At 43.7% G+C, this 19489-nt stretch overlaps 1 protein-coding gene across 1 annotated transcript; it reads right to left on the bottom strand.

Moving 5' to 3' along the window:
* Positions 1 to 7747: 7747 nt before the first annotated feature.
* On the bottom strand, positions 7748 to 19061 carry LOC146608824 (ribonuclease inhibitor-like). The gene is made up of 4 exons (XM_085348693.1): positions 18976 to 19061; positions 18196 to 18375; positions 10878 to 11057; positions 7748 to 8366 (listed from the first exon to the last, which is right to left on the bottom strand). Exons 1-4 carry the CDS (start codon positions 19059 to 19061, stop codon positions 8174 to 8176), a joined length of 639 nt encoding a protein of 212 aa, XP_085204819.1. The 3' UTR covers positions 7748 to 8173.
* Positions 19062 to 19489: the final 428 nt, after the last annotated feature.

Below are 19489 nucleotides of genomic sequence, written 5' to 3'. Positions count from 1 at the left end.
CCACACACACACACACACACACACACACACACACACACACACACACACACACACACAGTATTCTTTGTTCACATGTATACCTATGTGAGATGCTATATGTTAATGACCCTATGCATATTCATGTAACCACAATAAAAGGAGTGCTATGGGGAGCCTGGCTGAGAGTCTGATGGTGGTCAAGTGGTGGAACGACGCTTGGCTCCAGCCAGGTCTCCCTCATGCATGAGTAAACCAGAGAACTTTGGTGCCTTGTGTCTTGCTTTTTGCTGCGTAGCAGATTGTCCTTAACGTTCCAGTGGATAGGTTCAAACTACAAACCTATCACTTTCACTTCAGCTTCACCAACAACAGCACAAGCAGAGCAGCCCACTGCCTGCATGGCTGGGACAGCGCCCCCTGGTGACTGTAAACCACTACAACATGTAGACGGCCGTCTGCAGGCTGGATGTAGCACCACCGCAGAGACGTGCTGCAGCTCTGTTTAGTTACCCAGCTGACAGCAGAGGCTGTAGTTTACTGTTACCAACATGGAAAACTGAAGCTTCACCAGCTGGAGCTACAGAGCTGGAGAACAAAGGAGACTGAGAGGCCAGAATGATGTGGGAGGAAACATCAAGAGCCTGTTTGAAAGGAGACACATGTGGATGCTGTGCCAGTCTGTGGTCTGTCAGAAGTCAGCTGAGTCACACTGCAAGAAGCTGCAGAATCACAGAGGAGGAGATTTGGAAGTGTTTGTGGGACAAACTGGACTCAAAGAAAGAAGATGTTTGTGAAGTCTTTGGTGGAGGTGAGCAGTGTGAAGCAGAACACATGCAGATGAATCAGGAGGTCAGCATCAGTGTCTCCTTGTGGTGGACGGTAAAAGAATCAGAGCCAACGCTCCCGTCCACCCTCGGCATGAAGCAGTGCTGTTTCTGAAACAGGAGGACAAGTCCAGAGAAGACAGAGGAAGCAAAGATGAGGGTGGGACAGGACAGCAGGACTTCCTTCACACCTGCAGCTCCATCACACTGCTGTAGCTCCTCTTCATCACACATGTACCTGCAGCCTGTCTTCAAGTCCAGGAGTCACCTCCACACAGTGTAGAAGCCTCCTGTGCAGACCATGGAGTCCAGCCTCTGTCAGGGAAGTCGGCACTAAAGCCTGAAAGACTTCAATCTGTCTCTGCTCCACCCGAGAAAGACCAGCACCGTACTTGTTGTGCATTCAAGGAGGGAACATCAGCGCTGCATCGTGGGAACAACACCGCAGGAACAAAGACACAGCACGGCCGATGAAGGACGAGGACAAAGGAAAGGTGAGTGAGAAGACCCTGGTGGTGTGGACGGACCTGCAGGGGCTCCAAGACTGAGGAGCAGAGACGTCCATGTACCAGCTGAGGATGCTGCAGTGATCCAGGGAGCTCGGTCCAATCTGAGGCCGTGTGAACTACGTGGACCACAGTTTCTTCACAGACTTCAGCCACGTGAACATCTGGAGATCCAACAGTGCACGAGCTGTGAGCCATCAGCTGTTTCTCTCATCAGCTGCTGGAATGAGAGCTGCTGGAATCATCTCGAGCAGCAGGAAATCACTGATGTTGTTTCTAACCAAAGATATGGGACTGAGCTCCGCTGAGCTCCTTCTACTTTCATCCAGATAGAAACTGCTACAGTCTGCTGATTATTGCTTTGCCTCCATCACACGAGCTCTTTATCCTGTTCTTCACTCTCATTGGTTCTTTGTCTGCTTGTTTTTACAACAGTAGTCTTCTGATTGGTCAAAGGAGACAATCAGCTGTGACTAAATGTAGCTCCTACAGCAGTGATGGGAATAACTACTGAAGCTAATCCAGTATCAAAGCTCAGGAATCAGCAGCTCCCACCTCGTTTTCTTTCAACAACTATTTTTAGCTGCTGTGTTTTTGTGTTTCTGCAGACCTCAGACATCCTGCTGCTCTGGACAACTTTTTCATTCTTTTGTATCATTATTTTGCTTTTCTTTTATTATTATGTTATATGTATTAATATGTGAAACACTTATTCTTTGTGTTTTTGCTTTGCTCCTGTCAAACTGCTTTAATAAAATCTGCTGCAGTCTAAACTGTGGACGTTCCCTTTTTTTTTTTTTTTTTAACTTTTTATTTTATTTATTTGAACAACTCACCTGTCCATTACGCATACAGTTTCTTCAGAATAACAGAATACAAAGAGAGTCACAAACTCAAGACAGTGAAATTAGAAAGAAAAAGAAACAAACAAATATATATGTATAAAAATATAGATACATATAGAATAATAATTAGAAAAATAAGATAAAGGAAAACAAAAGGAAAAAAAGGAAACATGCCTGTGGTGTCAAACATTTCCATCGTTCATTTCACTTTTTTTTTCTTCTTGTATGCTCATCTTCATTCAGTTCAGTCTGTTTTTTCCCCTTCCGTTGTACGTCAACCATTTTCCCCAGTCCTTCAAAAAGCGTTCTTCCTTTAATTTCAGTTTATATGTAAGGTTCTCCATCTCCATAATGTCCTCCACAATTGCTACCCACTGCTGCTTTCCTGGTGTTTCTGTCTTAAGCCAGTTTTTGGTGATGGCCTTCTTTGCTGCCAAAAGGAGAATCTTAGCCAGGTAACGATCCTTTACATCTACAGTACCTTCCAAGTACCCTAGATACAAAACAAGGCAGGTTCTAGGAATAATATAACCTAATATATCACAGAGAGCCGAGTGAATTTTAACCCAGAAAGTGTGAATTTTTCTGCATTTCCAGAAAATGTGTGTATGGTCTGGTTCATCCCATCCACACAGCCTCCAACATTGTTGTTGTGTATTGGTTTGTTTATTTTTAATCTTAGGTGTAATAAAATAGCGAATTTGATTTTTCCAGATGAATTCTCTCCACCTCAATGAGTGAGTTGTATTCTTATGTTCTTTCCATGTTTCATACCACACCCTCTCAGTGATTTCTTCACTCAGCTCTCTTTCCCATTTTACTTTAACATATACAGTTGATTCCTGTCTTGATTCCATCAAACATTTGTATAGGGTAGACACTGTTTTTGGAATAACACTTTTATATGCCAGTATATTTATTTTTATAATAGGATGGATTTTGTCTTCCTCTATTTTTATGTTTTTATTAAAGTAATCTCTCACCTGTAAGTATCTGAAAAAATCCTTGTTATTTAAGTTGTATTCCCGTTTTAATTCTTCAAAACTTTTAATTTCTCCTTTTTTGATTAATAAACAAATTGCTGTGATTCCCTTTTCATTCCAATTTTTAAAACCAAGATCCAATTTTCCTGGTCTAAATTCTTCATCGAAGGCTATCCATTTTAGCAAACCAAGCTCTTTGCCAATCCTGAACTCCCTTACTGTATCATACCATACATTTAATGTAAAGGATATTATCGGGTTCCTATCTTGGTCTTTAGTTACGTATTCAGGGGTCTTTTTCATACCCATGTTTGTTTGGATTGGGACATTGAGTGTGGAGAGCTCCACATCCTTCCAGCGAGCCCCGTAATCATCACTACACCAATATGTTATCTGGCGTATCTGTGCAGCACGAAAATATTCTTTTAAATTAGGAAGCGACATTCCTCCTTTCTCCTTAGTAAGCTGTAAAGTAGTGTATCGTACCCTTGGCCGCTTGCCTTCCCAGACAAATCTAGATATATACTTATCCCATTCTGAGAATTGGGTTTGAGGTATGCTTATCGGAAGAGAGAGGAATAAATATAGCAATCGTGGTAAGATATTCATCTTTATCACATTTATCCTGTCACTAAATCCTAACGGATATGTATTCCATCTTTCCATATCCTGCCTTATCCTGTTATTTATATGTCCATAGTTACTTTGATATAGTTTGTCATAGTTTTTGGTTATATTTATACCTAAATATTTAAGGGTTTTTGCCTCCCACTTTATTTCCCATTCCTTAAGATTTTGAGTTGGTATACAATTAAACATTAGAACTTGAGTTTTAAGTATATTTACTTTGTAGCCAGAAAGCGTACCAAATTTTCCTAACATTTCTGTAAGCTGCATAAAAGAGTTTATGGGGTTTTTGAGGGCTATCAACACGTCATCAGCAAATAGACTAATTACATGCTCTTGTCTATTGATTTCTATTCCTGTTATTAGGGCGTCTTGTCTAATCATTTGTGCCAATGGCTCAATATACAAGGCGAATAAGGTTGGACTTAAACAGCAACCCTGTCTAGTTCCTCTCTCTAGTTGGAATGTCTTTGTCAATGAGCCGTTAACTTTTAGTCTTGCAGTCGGTTTGTCATAGAGAGATTTAATACATTGGATTGATTTCGTAGTGAACCCGAACTTTCCCATGGTTAGGTACAGGAATTCCCAGCTGACTCGATCGAAGGCTTTTTCTGCGTCTAAACTTATCAATGCAGCCGGTATCTTGTCTTTATGTATTTGGTGTATGATGTGTAGGGTCCTTCTAATATTGTCTTGTGCCTGTCTATTTTTGACAAAACCTGCTTGGTCCTCATCTATCAGGTCTGGTATAAACGACTGGAGCCTATTTGATAGGATTGTAGTATAGATTTTATAATCAACATTCAACACCGATATAGGCCTGTAATTTTGGCAGTATTCCCTTTGTTTTTGTGGTTTTGGCAGCACCGTGATAATTGCCTCCCTCCAAGAGGGGGGAATCACATGTTTAGTGTGAGTCCAATTAAGAGTCTGGTGGAGTAAGGGTATCAATTCTTTTCCACATTTCTTGTACCATTCGGCAGGAAACCCATCACTGCCTGGTGCCTTGTTTGTTCGTAATTTTCCAATCGCTTTCTGAATCTCCTCTATCGTTATTGGTGCCGTCATGCGATCATTTTGTATTGTTCCAATAGAGGGTAAATCTAAGGAGTCTAAAAATGTTTTAATATCATTTAGGCCATTATTAGTAGGTGCATTTTGTAGATACAGGTCCTTATAATAATCGGTAAAGATACTTTCTATCTCTTCTAGGTTATGTGTCATTTGTTCTGTCTTAGAATTATACAATTTGTTGACTGTTGTTTCTGCCTGTTGTTTTTTTAAACGTCTTGCCAATAGTCGTGCAGCTTTAGGGCCTGATTCATAGTAGCTCTGTTTTACATATCTCGCTTTTACTTCCATGTCATATAAGAGTAAATTATTAATTTTCTTCTTAATATCTTTCATTTGTTGTTGTATCTTGACATCCACCTTGCGTTTGTGTTTATTCTCCAATTGTGACAATTCATCCACATATTCATTATATTGCTTCATTCTTTCTCTTTTAAGGTTACTTGATATTGCGATTAGTTTCCCACGTATAACTGCCTTCAAACAGTCCCATAAAATAATTGGATCGGTTTCACCATTGTCATTTTCTTCTAAATAAGTTTTGACATCTTTTTGTATTTGTTCTACCACAGATTTATTGTTTAATAGCCCCACATTTAATCTCCATATTGTGTTTCTTGGTCTACCTTTAAGATAGATTTTTAAGTAGATAGCACTATGGTCCGACACATCTGCCACTCCAATCCAACAGTCTGTTATTATATCTCTATTCCCTTTTTGCATAAAGAAGTAGTCTATTCTTGAATATACACAATGTGTTGCTGAATAATGACTATAATTCCTCTGTAGCGGATGCAAAGCTCTCCAGACATCAAAATAGTTAGTGTCTTCCAATGTATATCTTACTAATTTTGGAATTGAATTTTTATTTTTCTTCAGGCTGGTTGTGTCCAAGTCACTATCTAGTATCACATTAAAATCTCCTCCACATATGCATATACCTTCTGCTTCAAGCACAAGAATATCAAAAATCAATTTAAAGAATTCCTTATTACTTTCAGGGGGGGCATACACATTCATCAATGTGACCATTGTTTGATCAATCACACCCTTGACAATGACATATCTACCTTCCTTATCCTTTATTTCTTTGTGAGATTGAAACTTAAGGGAGTTAGCTATGAGAATTGCAACCCCTCTTTTCCTAGAGTTTTTATGAGAGCTGTAAAAGGTGTTTTTGAACCCAAATTTCCTCAGTTTTTCATGTTCTATTTATGATAAATGAGTTTCTTGTAGGAAAGTTATCTGTGTCTTCTCCTTTTTCAGTTTAGTCATAATCTTGGCTCTTTTAACTGGGTTACAGATTCCATTAACATTTAAGGACATACACTTTATTTCTTCATGTGTAGTGAGCATTATCCTTTTGTGATCTACCGGCTATCTTTTGAGACCCCCACAGGCACTCCATTGAACCCTTGTTTAAACAAAACATTTTCATCAACAAGTTACAACTTAGTTTAACTATATACAGATAAGAGGACTTCAATAAAGAGGTACCAGCCACCTTCCCCACCTGTTGTTCCTCTCTTTGTTTTTGGGGGGTATGTCTCTCATATTGAAAGGGCCCCCCTCCAGTAATGAGATATGACTCACGAAAGATTGTCACACTCATACTAGTCATTATTGTGTACTGTCCATCCCTAGCCAACTTTGTGTTTCCATATTATCCTACCAGACACACCGTGAATCCATCTTGTTGTTATACGTCTCCTTATACGCCTCTCATGCATGGTTATCGTTATGCTGAAATTCTTGAAGTCTCTCTCGAGCTCGCCTGCTAGCCGCACCAGCATACGTGGGCCAGACCGGTTTCCATGTCGCTGCCCCGATTGACAGACGTCCCTCGGCGCTCGCTCTCTCCCGGCTGTTTATCCCTTTTTCCACGTTGTATCCTCTCGCTTGCAGGTCGTTAGCAGCCTCCTCCGCGTTGCCATAAGTTTTCACTCCATTTGGCCAGTGGATCCGCATCTTGCTGAGAGGAGTCTGGAAGCGGATGCCTTCTTTCTTTAATATCTTTTTGATATTCACGTACGCTTTACGTTCTTGCACCATTCTCGCCGAGTAGTCGTGGTCAAAATAAACCCTGCTTCCGTCCAGAGTGACTATTTTCTTTTCCCATGCCTTTTTAAGTATCATCTCTTTAGTTGTGAATTGTTGGAAATTGACAACGACTGACCTTGGGGGGAGACCCGCTGCCGGTTTCGGGGTTAATGCTCGGTGTGCGCGTTGAATCTGGAGGTTGATGTTAATATTAAGCTCCTCTCTGAGCCAGGCTTCCAGAAACTGGGTCAGCGATTCTGCCTTAGATTCGGCTCCCTCTTGTATTCCGTAGATCCGCAGATTGTTACGTCTGGATCGCAGTTCCAAGTCATCCAATTTGGTCATCATCGCTTTTTGTTCTCTCATTAGTTCTGTCAGGGTTTGATTGGCCTCGTGGCTCCACGTCTCCATTTCTTCCGTGCGCGTCAGCGCAGCTTCTAATTTCCCTTCTTGTTCTTTGAGTTCTGTAGTCATGCTCTTAAACTTCTGGTCGATATCTTCTTTGAATTTAGACAGTTCGTGTTTCATTTGGCCAGTAATTTCTTCTTTGAACGTCGTGAAGTCTGATTTCAATTCATTTTGGAGTGATTGAATTTGTTTGCTAATACAATCCAGTCCGTTTTGAAGCGCGGCCATATTAGCTTCAGGTGCTAGCTTGTCCTCGTTGTTCGGATGTTTTATGTCTTTACCTTGGGTGTCCGTAGTTTTTTTATTCTTTGCTTTTGTTGTCCCTCCGCTCATCTTCCAAAGTTGTTCTGTCTCACGCTTCAATTCGTGTTTTAGCGGAGTTTATCCACTTGGCTTACGGGAGCTCTGTACTTATGCGACCATACTGCTCTACCGCCACACCGGAAGTCCCGGACGTTCCCTTTTTAACCCTTTGTGAAACAATAAAGGTTTAAATCTGAGTATTCATCTATGTTAGTGTTTAATGGGTCTAATAGGTTGCTTTGGCCTTTCCCAGTAATATCTTCCCTTGCAGTCTGTGGTCCAGGCTTCTAAAACCATCCCAGGTTAACAAGAACTACAATCTAGAGGAGAGCTGCCATAACAGGTGTGACTGATGAGATCTGACCTGCAAGGTTACTCAGGTTTGTTTGTATCAGGACAAGCAGGGAAGCCGCCTGGACGTCAAAGTAGTTAGAGCTGGGCGAGTGTCCTCACCCACATCGGCTTCACAACTCTGCATCATCTACTGAGTAAGACTCAGAGCATCAGAGATTAGAAGGTCTACAAAGAGCTGAACCAGACTTCCTGTATAAAGGTTTTAGTTCCACAGATCGACAGTGTCAGCACAACTAAAACGTGGAGACTGACCTCAGAGTTTCAATTTGATGTTGTGGATTCTCCAGAAGAACACACAGCTGCTTCACTCCTGAATCCTGCAGCTTCTGGTAGCTCAGCTCCACCTCTCTGGGATACGAAGGGTTGAGCTTCAGCACTGCTTCCAGATAATCACAGCTGATCTCTGACAAATCACAGCGCTCCAATCTGTATAGAGAATGAAAGATGTAAGTTTATTAGACAAAGTGCTTGAAATCATTCAGTGTTTCATCATCTGTTCAGAGCTGAAGAAGGTTCAGAATGTAGAAGTTTAGAAACTCCAAACAGCTGAAGCCAACAGGAAGCAGCTTCATTTATTGCTCTTCACCTGCTTCACTGTCACTGTGTGGGCGGAGCTGCCTGAGCCCCGCTGTTAGGTTTTGTATTGTTGATTGTCATTTATGCTTAGAAATATTTAACCATATATTCTTAGAGGTGTATAATCAATTGTGTACTGATAGGATGTGTGATCTTTAGCAGGCTGCAAAGGCTTGGTGTGTATTCCACACTGGAATGCACGCCTACATCCTGGGAGCATGGGAAGAGGTCGTACCTTGTTTTATTGTTTTATGGCAGGATAAACGTGGCTGTATCTGTTTTATGCTAAGTGCCTTTTGTTTAGATGAACTGTTGGACTTCCAGACCAGCAGGTTTAGGGAAGTCATTTATGGGGTCACACTCTGACCCCCCCCCCACACACACACACAGTATTCTTTGTTCACATGTATACCTATGTAGACGTCATATGTTAATGACCCTATGCATATTCATGTAACCACAATAAAAGGAGTGCTATGGGGAACGACACTTTGCTCCAGGCAGGTCTCCCTCATGCATAACTTTCTGCTTCTTAATTCAGATCAAACTGAGGTTATTGTACTCGGCCCTGAAAAGCTTAGAAATATGGTATCTAAGCAGATTCTTACTCTGGATGGCAATACCTTGGCCTCCAGTAACGCTGTGAGGAACCTTGGAGTCATTTTTGACCAGGACATGTCCTTCAACGCACATATTAAACAAATATGTAAGACTGCTTTCTTCCATTTGTGCAACATCTCTAAAATTAGAAATATCCTATCTCAGAGTGACGCTGAAAAACTAGTTCATGCATTTATTACTTCCAGGCTGGACGACTGTAATTCATTATTATCAGGATGTCCAAAAAACTCCCTGAAAAGCCTTCAGCTAATCCAAAATGCTGCAGCAAGAGTCCTGACAGGGACTAGAAAGAGAGAGCATATTTCTCCTGTTTTGGCTTCCCTTCATTGGCTTCCTGTTAAATCCAGAATTGAATTCAAAATCCTGCTCCTCACATACAAGGTCTTAAATAATCAGGCCCCATCTTATCTTAATGACCTTGTAGTACCATATCACCCTATTAGAGCACTTCGCTCTCGCTCTGCAGGCCTACTTGTTGTTCCTAGAGTATTTAAAAGTAGAATGGGAGGCAGAGCCTTCAGTTTTCAGGCCCCTCTTCTGTGGAACCAGCTTCCAGTTTGGATTCGGGAGACAGACACTATCTCTACTTTTAAGATTAGGCTTCAAACTTTCCTTTTTGCTAAAGCATATAGTTAGGGCTGGACCAGGTGACCCTGGATCCTCCCTTAGTTATGCTGCAATAGACGTAGGCTGCCGGGGGATTCCCATGATGCATTGAGTTTTTCCTTTCCAGTCACCTTTCTCACTCACTATGTATTAATAGACCTCTCTGCATTAAATCATATCTGTTATTAACCTCTGTCTCTCTTCCACAGCATGTCTTCATCCTGTCTTCCTTCTCTCACCCCAACCAGCAGATGGCCGCCCCTCCCTGAGCCTGGTTCTGCCGGAGGTTTCTTCCTGTAAAAAGGGAGTTTTTCCTTCCCACTGTCGCCAAAGTGCTTGCTCATAGAGGGTCATATGATTGTTGGGTTTTTCTCTGTATCTATGAAGCGCCTTGAGACGACTTTTGTTGTGATTTGGCGCTATATAAATAAAATTGAATTGAATTGAATGAGTAACAAGAAGAACTTTGCCTACTTCGTGTCTTGCTTGCTGTGTAATTATATTGTCTTCAACGTTCCAGCGAATAGGTTCAAGCTACAAACCTATCACCCACCCACACAGAAACATTTCCTCTCTGGAGCTAAACTTCTGCTTCATCTCCGCCTCTTTTCTTCATCCTCCAACTCTCTTTTCTCTTCTTCAGTGTTCTGCAGCCACAGAGCCTCACAGCCGTTAGCACGCCCATACCTGAGCAGCTAGCATTACCCAGCATGCCGTGCAGCAGTGTCAGTTTGTAAATGTGCAAGAATTCCTGCTCCAAACTGTTTCACAGAGTGCTGTGTGCTGTGACCTTTGACCTGCTAAAGACAGTCAGCTGTGGATTATTCATTGTTGTGTCTGATACTTAGAACTGTGAGGAAGAAGCTACACAGGTAATCAGGGTCCCCTCTCTCTGAATCAGGAAAGGTGGGCAGGCCGCGTGTGGGCCGCGGGCCATACGTTGAGTATCACTGTTTGAAATGTGAACATTGTTCTGCTGCAGTCAATGGACTAAACCAGAGAAGAAGAAAACAGACTTTACCATGAAGATCCTCAGTGTGGATCAGTATAATATCAGCCTGATGTCTGCAGTTTAGTGTCAGCACAACTTTCACATCATATTCATCTCAGCACAACTAAAACATGCTGACTGACCTCAGAGTTTCAAATCGACATCGTGGATTCTCCAGGAAACCACACAGATGCTTCACTCCTGAATCCTTCAGGTTGCTGTAGGTTCCACTCAAGTCCACCTCTGTGGGATACGAGGGGTTGGACTTCAGTGCTGCTGCCAGATAATCAAGGCCAATATCTGACAAATCACAGCTCTTCAATCTGTATAAAGAATGAAAGATGTAAGTTTATTAGACAAAGTGCTTGAAATCATTCAGTGTTTCATCATCTGTTCAGAGCTGAAGAAGGTTCAGAATGTAGAAGTTTAGAAAATGGAAACTCCAAACAGCTGAAGCCAACAGGAAGCAGCTTCAAACAAACACAACAAGAGAAAAAACTTTGGTTTTCCACATGTGAGTGTTAATGATGCACAAAGACTGTGAGTGCAAAGAGGGAGCGAGGAGGATGACAGAGAGATGGTACAGGAGCATCAAGAACCCGGCGAGGAAATGAGCAGAAGGACTTTGGAGCCTGTTGGATTGAAGCTTTCACAGAGACGTGTTTGACTGGACACCACCAGGACAGACTTTTAATCCCAGGATTTGGATGAGCTTTCTGTCTTTATGTTCACAAATGATGCTGTAACTCTGTGACTGTCCTGGAACTGTCAGCAGTGTGGTTACGTCCTTTTGACCTGAGTTTCCACAGCTCTTATAACAGCAGTGTACATTCACCTGCAGGCACACGCTGCCTCTGCTTCAGCTCTGTTTATGAAGCACAAACTGCAGGAACCAAACTCAGACTGGCTCATTTCAATCATGTCTGCTTACAAAGACACTTTGAAACTCTTATCAGTATGTTTCCTGTCCTACTAGGACGGATCAAACTCTGGACCTTTGTTGTGGATCAGTGAAGGATGCTTAGAAATCCCTCCTGCTGCCTGAGCTTGAACATCATCAGCACTTTAACACTGAGCAGAGGGACGTGGAAAAGGCCTTCTGTCTTTATCTGACTCAACTGTTTCCTTATGTGGGCTGAAGAAAACACCGTTGTAGACTATATTTATATGAAACATGTATATTTAATGCATTTAATGTATTTGAACCATATTTAATGCATATTATAGGATGTAACAGCTGCATATGTGTCAACAACAATGGCTTTGATTTTGCCCCCTATGAACATTTCTGTAGCTCCGCCCCTGCAGCAAACGTGTGTGAGAGCAGCCACGGCCCGCTCCTCCATGGTTTCGTTCACACTCATCTCATACTGAACACACACACTTTGTAGGAATCAAATCAAATCAAATCACTTTTATTGTCACATCACATGTGCAGGTACACTGGTACAGCACATGTGAGTGAAATTCTTGTTTGCGAGCTTCACAAGCAACAGAGGTGTGCAAAAATACAATAACGTAAACAAGCAGAATACAAGAATGGCTAAATCTGAAACTAATAAATATATGTACAATATATAATAGTGTATGCATTTCTGGATGTGTATACTAAATATTTTCCTACGTGTGTGTGTGTGTGTGTGTGTGTGTGTGTGTGTGTGTGTGTGTGTACACATATTTTACAAATTAAATAGAGTAAACAATAAATATATAAAAATATACTGAGTTGAGACATGTGCAAAACAGTGGCATTACTGTACAGTATGTAGTGCATAATGTTGAAGTTCCAGTAGTGAAGGTGAGGTGTCTATGAAGTGTCCAGCAGTCTGATGGCCTGGTGGAAGAAGCTGTCTCTCAGTCTGCTGGTTGGGGACCGGATGCTGCAGAACCTCCTTCCTGATGGAAGTAGTCTGAACAGTTGATGGCTGGGGGGACTGGAGTCCTTGATGATCCTCTCCGCTTTCCTCAGGCAGCGCTTCCTGTAGATGTCTTGGAGGGAGGGAAGCTCACCTCCAATTATCCGTTCAGAGCACCGCACTACTCGCTGGAGAGCTTTGCAGTTGTAGGCGGTGCTGTTGCCGTACCAGGTGGTGATGCATCCAGTGAGGATGCTCTCAATGGCACAGTGATAGAAGGTCCTGAGGATGCGGGGGCTCATGCCGAATCTTTTCAGTCTCCTGAGAAAGAAGAGGCGCTGCTGCGCCTTCTTCACTGTTTTGTTTGTGTGTACTGACCACGTAAGATCCTCAGCCAGATGTACACCAAGGAACCGGAAGCTGCTCACTGATGGGGGTGTGTACTTCTCTGCACCTCCGGAAGTCCACTATCAACTCCTTTGTCTTTGCGACGTTGAGGGTGAGATGGTTGTCTTGACACCAGTGGGTCAGGGCGCTGACCTCCTCCCTGTAAGCCGTCTCATCACCATTGGTGATAAGACCCACCACTGTAGTGTCGTCCGCAAACTTCACAATGATGTTGGAGTTGTTAGTGGCTGTGCAGTCATAGGTGTAGAGTGAGTACAGGAGAGGGCTCAGTACACACCCCTGTGGTGCACCAGTGTTCAGTGTGATGGGGGATGAGGTGATGCTGCCCAGTCTGACCACTTGGCGTCTGTCAGACAGGAAGCTAAGGATCCAGCTGCAGAGGGAGCTGCTCAGTCCTAGATCCTGCAGTTTCCTGTCCAGCTTCGAGGGAACGATGGTATTGAATGCTGAGCTGTAATCTACAAACAGCATTCTCACATACGTGTCTCTCTTCTCCAGGTGTGACAGGGCAGTGTGTAGTGTCAGGGCTATGGCATCATCAGTGGACCTGTTGTGGCGGTACGCAAATTGTAGAGGGTCCAGTGAGTCGGGTAGTGCAGAGCAGATGAAGTCCCTGACCAGCTTCTCGAAGCATTTGCTTACGATGGGGGTCAGGGCTACAGGTCGCCAGTCGTTCAATGAGGAGATGGTGGAGGATTTGGGTACAGGGACGATGGTGGCCATTTTGAAGCAGGCTGGGACTACAGACAGAGAGAGGGAAAGGTTGAAGATGTGCGTGAACACTCCAGCCAGCTGAGCCGCGCATGACTTGAGGACGCGGCCGGGAATCCCGTCCGGACCAGTAGCTTTGCGTGCGTTCACCTTCCTGAAGCACTTCCGCACATCCTCCTCAGACACAGCGTGCGCACTGACGTCATCCGCGGTGCGCACACTGTCCGGTCTCATGGTGTTCGCTGTGTCGAATCTAGCGTAGAATACGTTTAGATCCTCACACAGAGAGGCCGTGGTCTGCGGTGTGCTGGTTTTCCCTCTAAAGTCTGTGATCGTGTTCAGTCCCTGCCACATACTCCGAGGGTTGTCAAACTGTTGCTCCACCCTGTCCCTGTACTCACGTTTGGCTGCTTTGATCGTCTTCCGGAGTTGGTAATGTGCGTGTTTGTAGTCCGATGTGTTCGCGGAGGCAAAAGCAGTGTTCCGTTCCGCCAGTACCGCGCGAACATCTCCGTTAATCCAGGGTTTTTGATTTGGGAAGGATTTAACTGTTATGGATGGGACGACATCTTCCACGCATTTCCTGATAAATCCACAGACTGAGTCTGTGTACTCATCAATGTCTCTAGCAGCCACGTGAAACATTTCCCAGTCCGCGTGATCAAAACAGTCCCGCAGCGCAGACTCCGATTGGTCCGTCCAACAGTGCACCGCCCTCCGGGTTGGAGCTTCCTGTTTCAGCTTCTGCCTGTAGGCGGGCAGGAGCAGGATGGAGCGGTGATCTGATTGGCCGAATGGGGCGCGGGGGAGGGCTTTGTACGCATCCCGGAAAGAGGTGTAGCAGTGGTCAAGTAGCCGGTTTCCACGTGTGTTAAAAAGGATGTGTTGGTGGAGTTTGGGTGAGACTTTCTTCAGGTTTCCCTTATTAAAGTCTCCGGCTGTGATAAACGCTGCCTCTGGGTGTGCGGTTTCCTCACTGCTGATCGCGCTGTACAGTTCCCTGAGTGCACGGTCAGTGTCGGCTTGTGGGGGAATGTAAACAGCCGTAATAATCACTGCTGTAAATTCCCTCGGTAGCCAGAATGGCCGGCACTTAATCATCAGGTACTCCAGATCCGGTGAGCAGAAGGATTTGACCGGGTGCACGTTCGCATAATCACACCATCTGTTGTTGATCATGAAACATACACCACCGCCTCTGCTTTTCCCAGTAAGATCCTGTGACCTGTCCGCACGATGCACAGAGAACCCCGGTAGTTGTATTGCGGAGTCCGGTGTTCCAGATCTACTGGCGTTTAGATCAACTGGCGTTGGTCGAACAGATGTGTGGCAGTCTTGCGTTTCAGGAGCTGCTACCGACAAACCAGCAAAAAAACGCCAAATGTGTCATCTGTGACACTTGTGAGGTTGTCTCAAACACACTCCGTCAGTCTTGATGCTGTTGAACAACAAAATGTTTAAAAATGTGGCGAGTTTACCTGGTGATATCCTCATGCGCGACGCGATCGCGAAAACAGCAAACAAGTAACACCACGCCGATGTTGTCCACAGGACAGCAAGAGTAAACGATCGGGAGACTCTTGTCGTCGTTATCGTTCCCCTCGCACGGTTTATTTCTCCGAATTCAGCGTTTTTGCTTCACAACTACAGCGTGCTGTTTACTTTGTGCACTAACATGGAGTCGAGTCAACCAGCGCCACCTCTGGCCAAGTGCCACAGCCTACAGCCAGATCAACCTGTGACACACATCTGCAGCACGTTTGAATCAGTGTCATGCACATTTGTACCTTTCAATTGTGTCTGTTTGTGCGTCATGCAAATAAACCTTTGAAATGAATGAAATGATATCATGTATTTATTATCAGCCTACATTTGTACAAAATGCCAAATGACATACACATAAGAATCACCATCCTGATATCAATACTTTTGCCCATACGAAAAATGTCGTGAACACACTAATATTTCACCAGTGTTGTAACATCACATGTCGTTAGCATAGTCTGCCTGTGTCTTCCCTCTGCAAACAAACATGTTAGAGTTGGTTGTGATATACAGTCTGCATAAGTGTGGTCAATCTAATAAACATTTATAAGGAGATGGCAGTTACTGTGAATGTACAGCAGTTACACAGTGATTAGTAATAAACAGTAAGACAATGACCCTGACAACCTCATTCAATCTTGCAGATTGCACCTTCTGTGGAAAGTGGTACCACACGGTGTGTGTGGACTTCCCCTGTGCAGAAGGCGACTACAAATGTTGTGGGTGCTAAATAAACAGAAAAAATTGATCCCTGTTGTCTTTGCTTACCGATTGTTTTTAGTGTTGACAATCCACATTGCTGGCATTGCATCTTTCAACATGTTTGTGGGCAGATTTGGATGTACCAGGGGTAAGTGCAGCCACTCAGCCTCTACTCACTGTGATCATAGCAGCAGGTGCAGATGTGTCACAAGTTAATCTAGTAGTGGGCTATGGTCATGTGTTAGTGGTGGGAACAGTCATATCCACTCACTCTCACTGGCTGTTTATTACTAATCACTGTGTAACTGCTGTGAATTCACAGTAACTGCCGTCTCCTTACAAATGTTCATTAGATTAACCACACTTATACAGACTGTATATAACTCCAGCCATGTTGATGGATTGCCTATATTGGCTGGAAATATTCATTTTCAGGGAAAAGACACAGACAGACGATGCTTACAGGATGTGATGTGACAACACTAATGAAATATTGATGTGTCATATTTGTCCAAGGCGTATTTCATTGTTATGGAAAAAGAGAATATTAAAATCATGATGACCAATTGGAGTGGTGATTTCTATGACTTTGTGTATATAATTTGGAATTTTGTACAAATGTAGGCTGATAATAAATACATGATATCATTTCATTCTTTCCAAAGGTTTATTTGCATGACGCACAAACAGACACAATTGAAAGGTACAAATGTGCATGACACGAATTCAAACGTGGTGCAGATGTGTCACAGGTTGATCTGGCTGTAGGCTGTGGCACTTGGCCAGAGGTGGCGCTGGTTGACTCGACTCCATGTTAGTGCACAAAGTAAACAGCACGCTGTAGTTGTGAAGCAAAAACGCTGAATTCGGAGAAATAAACCGTGCGAGGGGAACGATAACGACGACAAGAGTCTCCCGATCGTTTACTCTTGCTGTCCTGTGGACAACATCGGCGTGGTGTTACTTGTTTGCTGTTTTCGCGATCGCGTCGCGCATGAGGATATCACCAGGTAAACTCGCCACATTTTTAAACATTTTGTTGTTCAACAGCATCAAGACTGACGGAGTGTGTTTGAGACAACCTCACAAGTGTCACAGATGACACATTTGGCGTTTTTTTGCTGGTTTGTCGGTAGCAGCTACTGAAACGCAAGACTGCCACACATCTGTTCGACCAACGCCAGTTGATCTAAACGCCAGTAGATCTGGAACACCGGTACCTTGTCCGATAGCCAGGTTTCTGTGAGGCAGATCACGCAGCAGTCTCGCTTCTCTCGCTGGAATGAGATCCGTGCCCGAAGCTCGCACAGCTTGTTCTCCAGAGACTGCATATTAGCCAGTAATAAACTGGGTAACGGTGGTCTGTTAGTGCGCCGTCTCAGTCGAACCAGAACGCCAGATCTTCTCCCTCTGCGTCGGCATTTGCGGCCTCCAGGGCCAGAGAACAAAGGCGTCTCAGGTGAGATGAATGGGGGGGTCTGCAAACGGAGCGTCCGTGTTGCAAAACTTGAACTCTGGAAAGTTATAAGAAAGACCGTCTTTTATGTCCAGTAAGGTTTGTCGGTCGTACACGTACTACTTCGTGTCTTGCTTGCTGTGTAATTATATTGTCTTCAACGTTCCAGCGAATAGGTTCAAGCTACAAACCTATCACCCGCCCACACAGAAACATCTCCTCTCTAGAGCTAAACTTCTGCTTCATCTCCGCCTCTTTTCTTCATCCTCCACTTCTCTTTTTTCTTCTTCGGTGTTCTGCAGCCACAGAGCCTCACAGCCGTTACCACACCCATACCTGAGCAGCTAGCATTACCCAGCATGCCATGCAGCAGTGTCAGTTTGTAAATGTGCAAGAATTCCTGCTTCAAACTGTTTCACAGAGTGCTGTGTGCCGTGACCTTTGACCTGCTAAAGACAGTCAGCTGTGGATTATTCATTGGTGTGTCTGATACTTAGAACTGTGAGGAAGAAGCTACACAGTTAATCAGGGTCCCCTCTCTCTGAATCAGGAAAGGTGGGCAGGCCGCGTGTGGGCCGCGGGCCATACGTTGAGCATCACTGTTTGAAATGTGAACATTGTTCTGCTGCAGTCAATGGACTAAACCAGAGAAGAAGAAAACAGACTTTACCATGAAGATCCTCAGTGTGGATCAGTATAATATCAGCCTGATGTCTGCAGTTTAGTGTCAGCACAACTTTCACATCATATTCATCTCAGCACAACTAAAACATGCTGACTGACCTCAGAGTTTCAAATCGACATCGTGGACTCTCCAGGAAATCACACAGATGCTTCACTCCTGTGTCCTTCAGGTTGCTGTAGGTTCCACTCAGGTCCACCTCTGTGGGATACGAGGGGTTGGACTTCAGTGCTGCTGCCAGATAATCAAGGCCAATATCTGACAAATCACAGCTCTTCAATCTGTATAGAGAATGAAAGATGTAAGTTTATTAGACAAAGTGCTTGAAATCATTCAGTGTTTCATCATCTGTTCAGAGCTGAAGAAGGTTCAGAATGTAGAAGTTTAGAAAATGGAAACTCCAAACAGCTGAAGCCAACAGGAAGCAGCTTCAAACAAACACAACAAGAGAAAAAACTCTGAATGTTTCACATTAAAGTCGTACATTTCTAACAAGAGTGTTTTAAAGACAGAGTCACTGATGATCATCTTCTGCCCAGTAAAACTTTGGTTTTCCACATGTGAGTGTTAATGATGCACAAAGACTGTGAGTGCAAAGAGGGAGCGAGGAAGATGACAGAGAGATGGTACAGGAGCATCAAGAACCCGGCGAGGAAATGAGCAGAAGGACTTTGGAGCCTGTTGGACTGAAGCTTTCACAGAGACGTATTTGACTGGACACCACCAGGACAGACTTTTAATCCCAGCATTTGGATGAGCTTTCTGTCTTTATGTTCACAAATGATGCTGTAACTCTGTGAATGTCCTGGAACTGTCAGCAGTATGGTTACGTCCTTTTGACCTGAGTTTCCACAGCTCTTATAACAGCAGTGTACATTCACCTGCAGGCACACGCTGCCTCTGCTTCAGCTCTGTTTATGAAGCACAAACTGCAGGAACCAAACTCAGACTGGCTCATTTCAATCATGTCTGCTTACAAAGACACTTTGAAACTCTTATCAGTATGTTTCCTGTCCTACTAGGACGGATCAAACTCTGGACCTTTGTTGTGGATCAGTGAAGGATGCTTAGAAATCCCTCCTGCTGCCTGAGCTTGAACATCATCAGCACTTTAACACTGAGCAGAGGGACGTGGAAAAGGCCTTCTGTCTTTATCTGACTCAACTGTTTCCTTATGTGGGCTGAAGAAAACACCGTTGTAGACTTTATTTATATGAAACATGTATATTTAATGCATTTAATGTATTTGAACCATATTTAATGCATATTACAGGATGTAACAGCTGCATATGTGTCAACAATAATGGCTTTGATTTTGCCCCCATGAACATTTCTGTAGCTCCGCCCCTGCAGCAAACGTGTGTGAGAGCAGCCACGGCCCGCTCCTCCATGGTT

The sequence above is a fragment of the Diplotaxodon limnothrissa genome, linkage group LG23, assembly GCF_057381915.1.
Source record: "Diplotaxodon limnothrissa isolate DT_005_m linkage group LG23, D_limnothrissa_male_GT1.1, whole genome shotgun sequence".
NCBI lineage: Eukaryota > Metazoa > Chordata > Actinopteri > Cichliformes > Cichlidae > Diplotaxodon > Diplotaxodon limnothrissa.
Note: the sequence above shows the minus strand (reverse complement) of the source record. Positions and strands in the feature narration are given on the sequence as shown.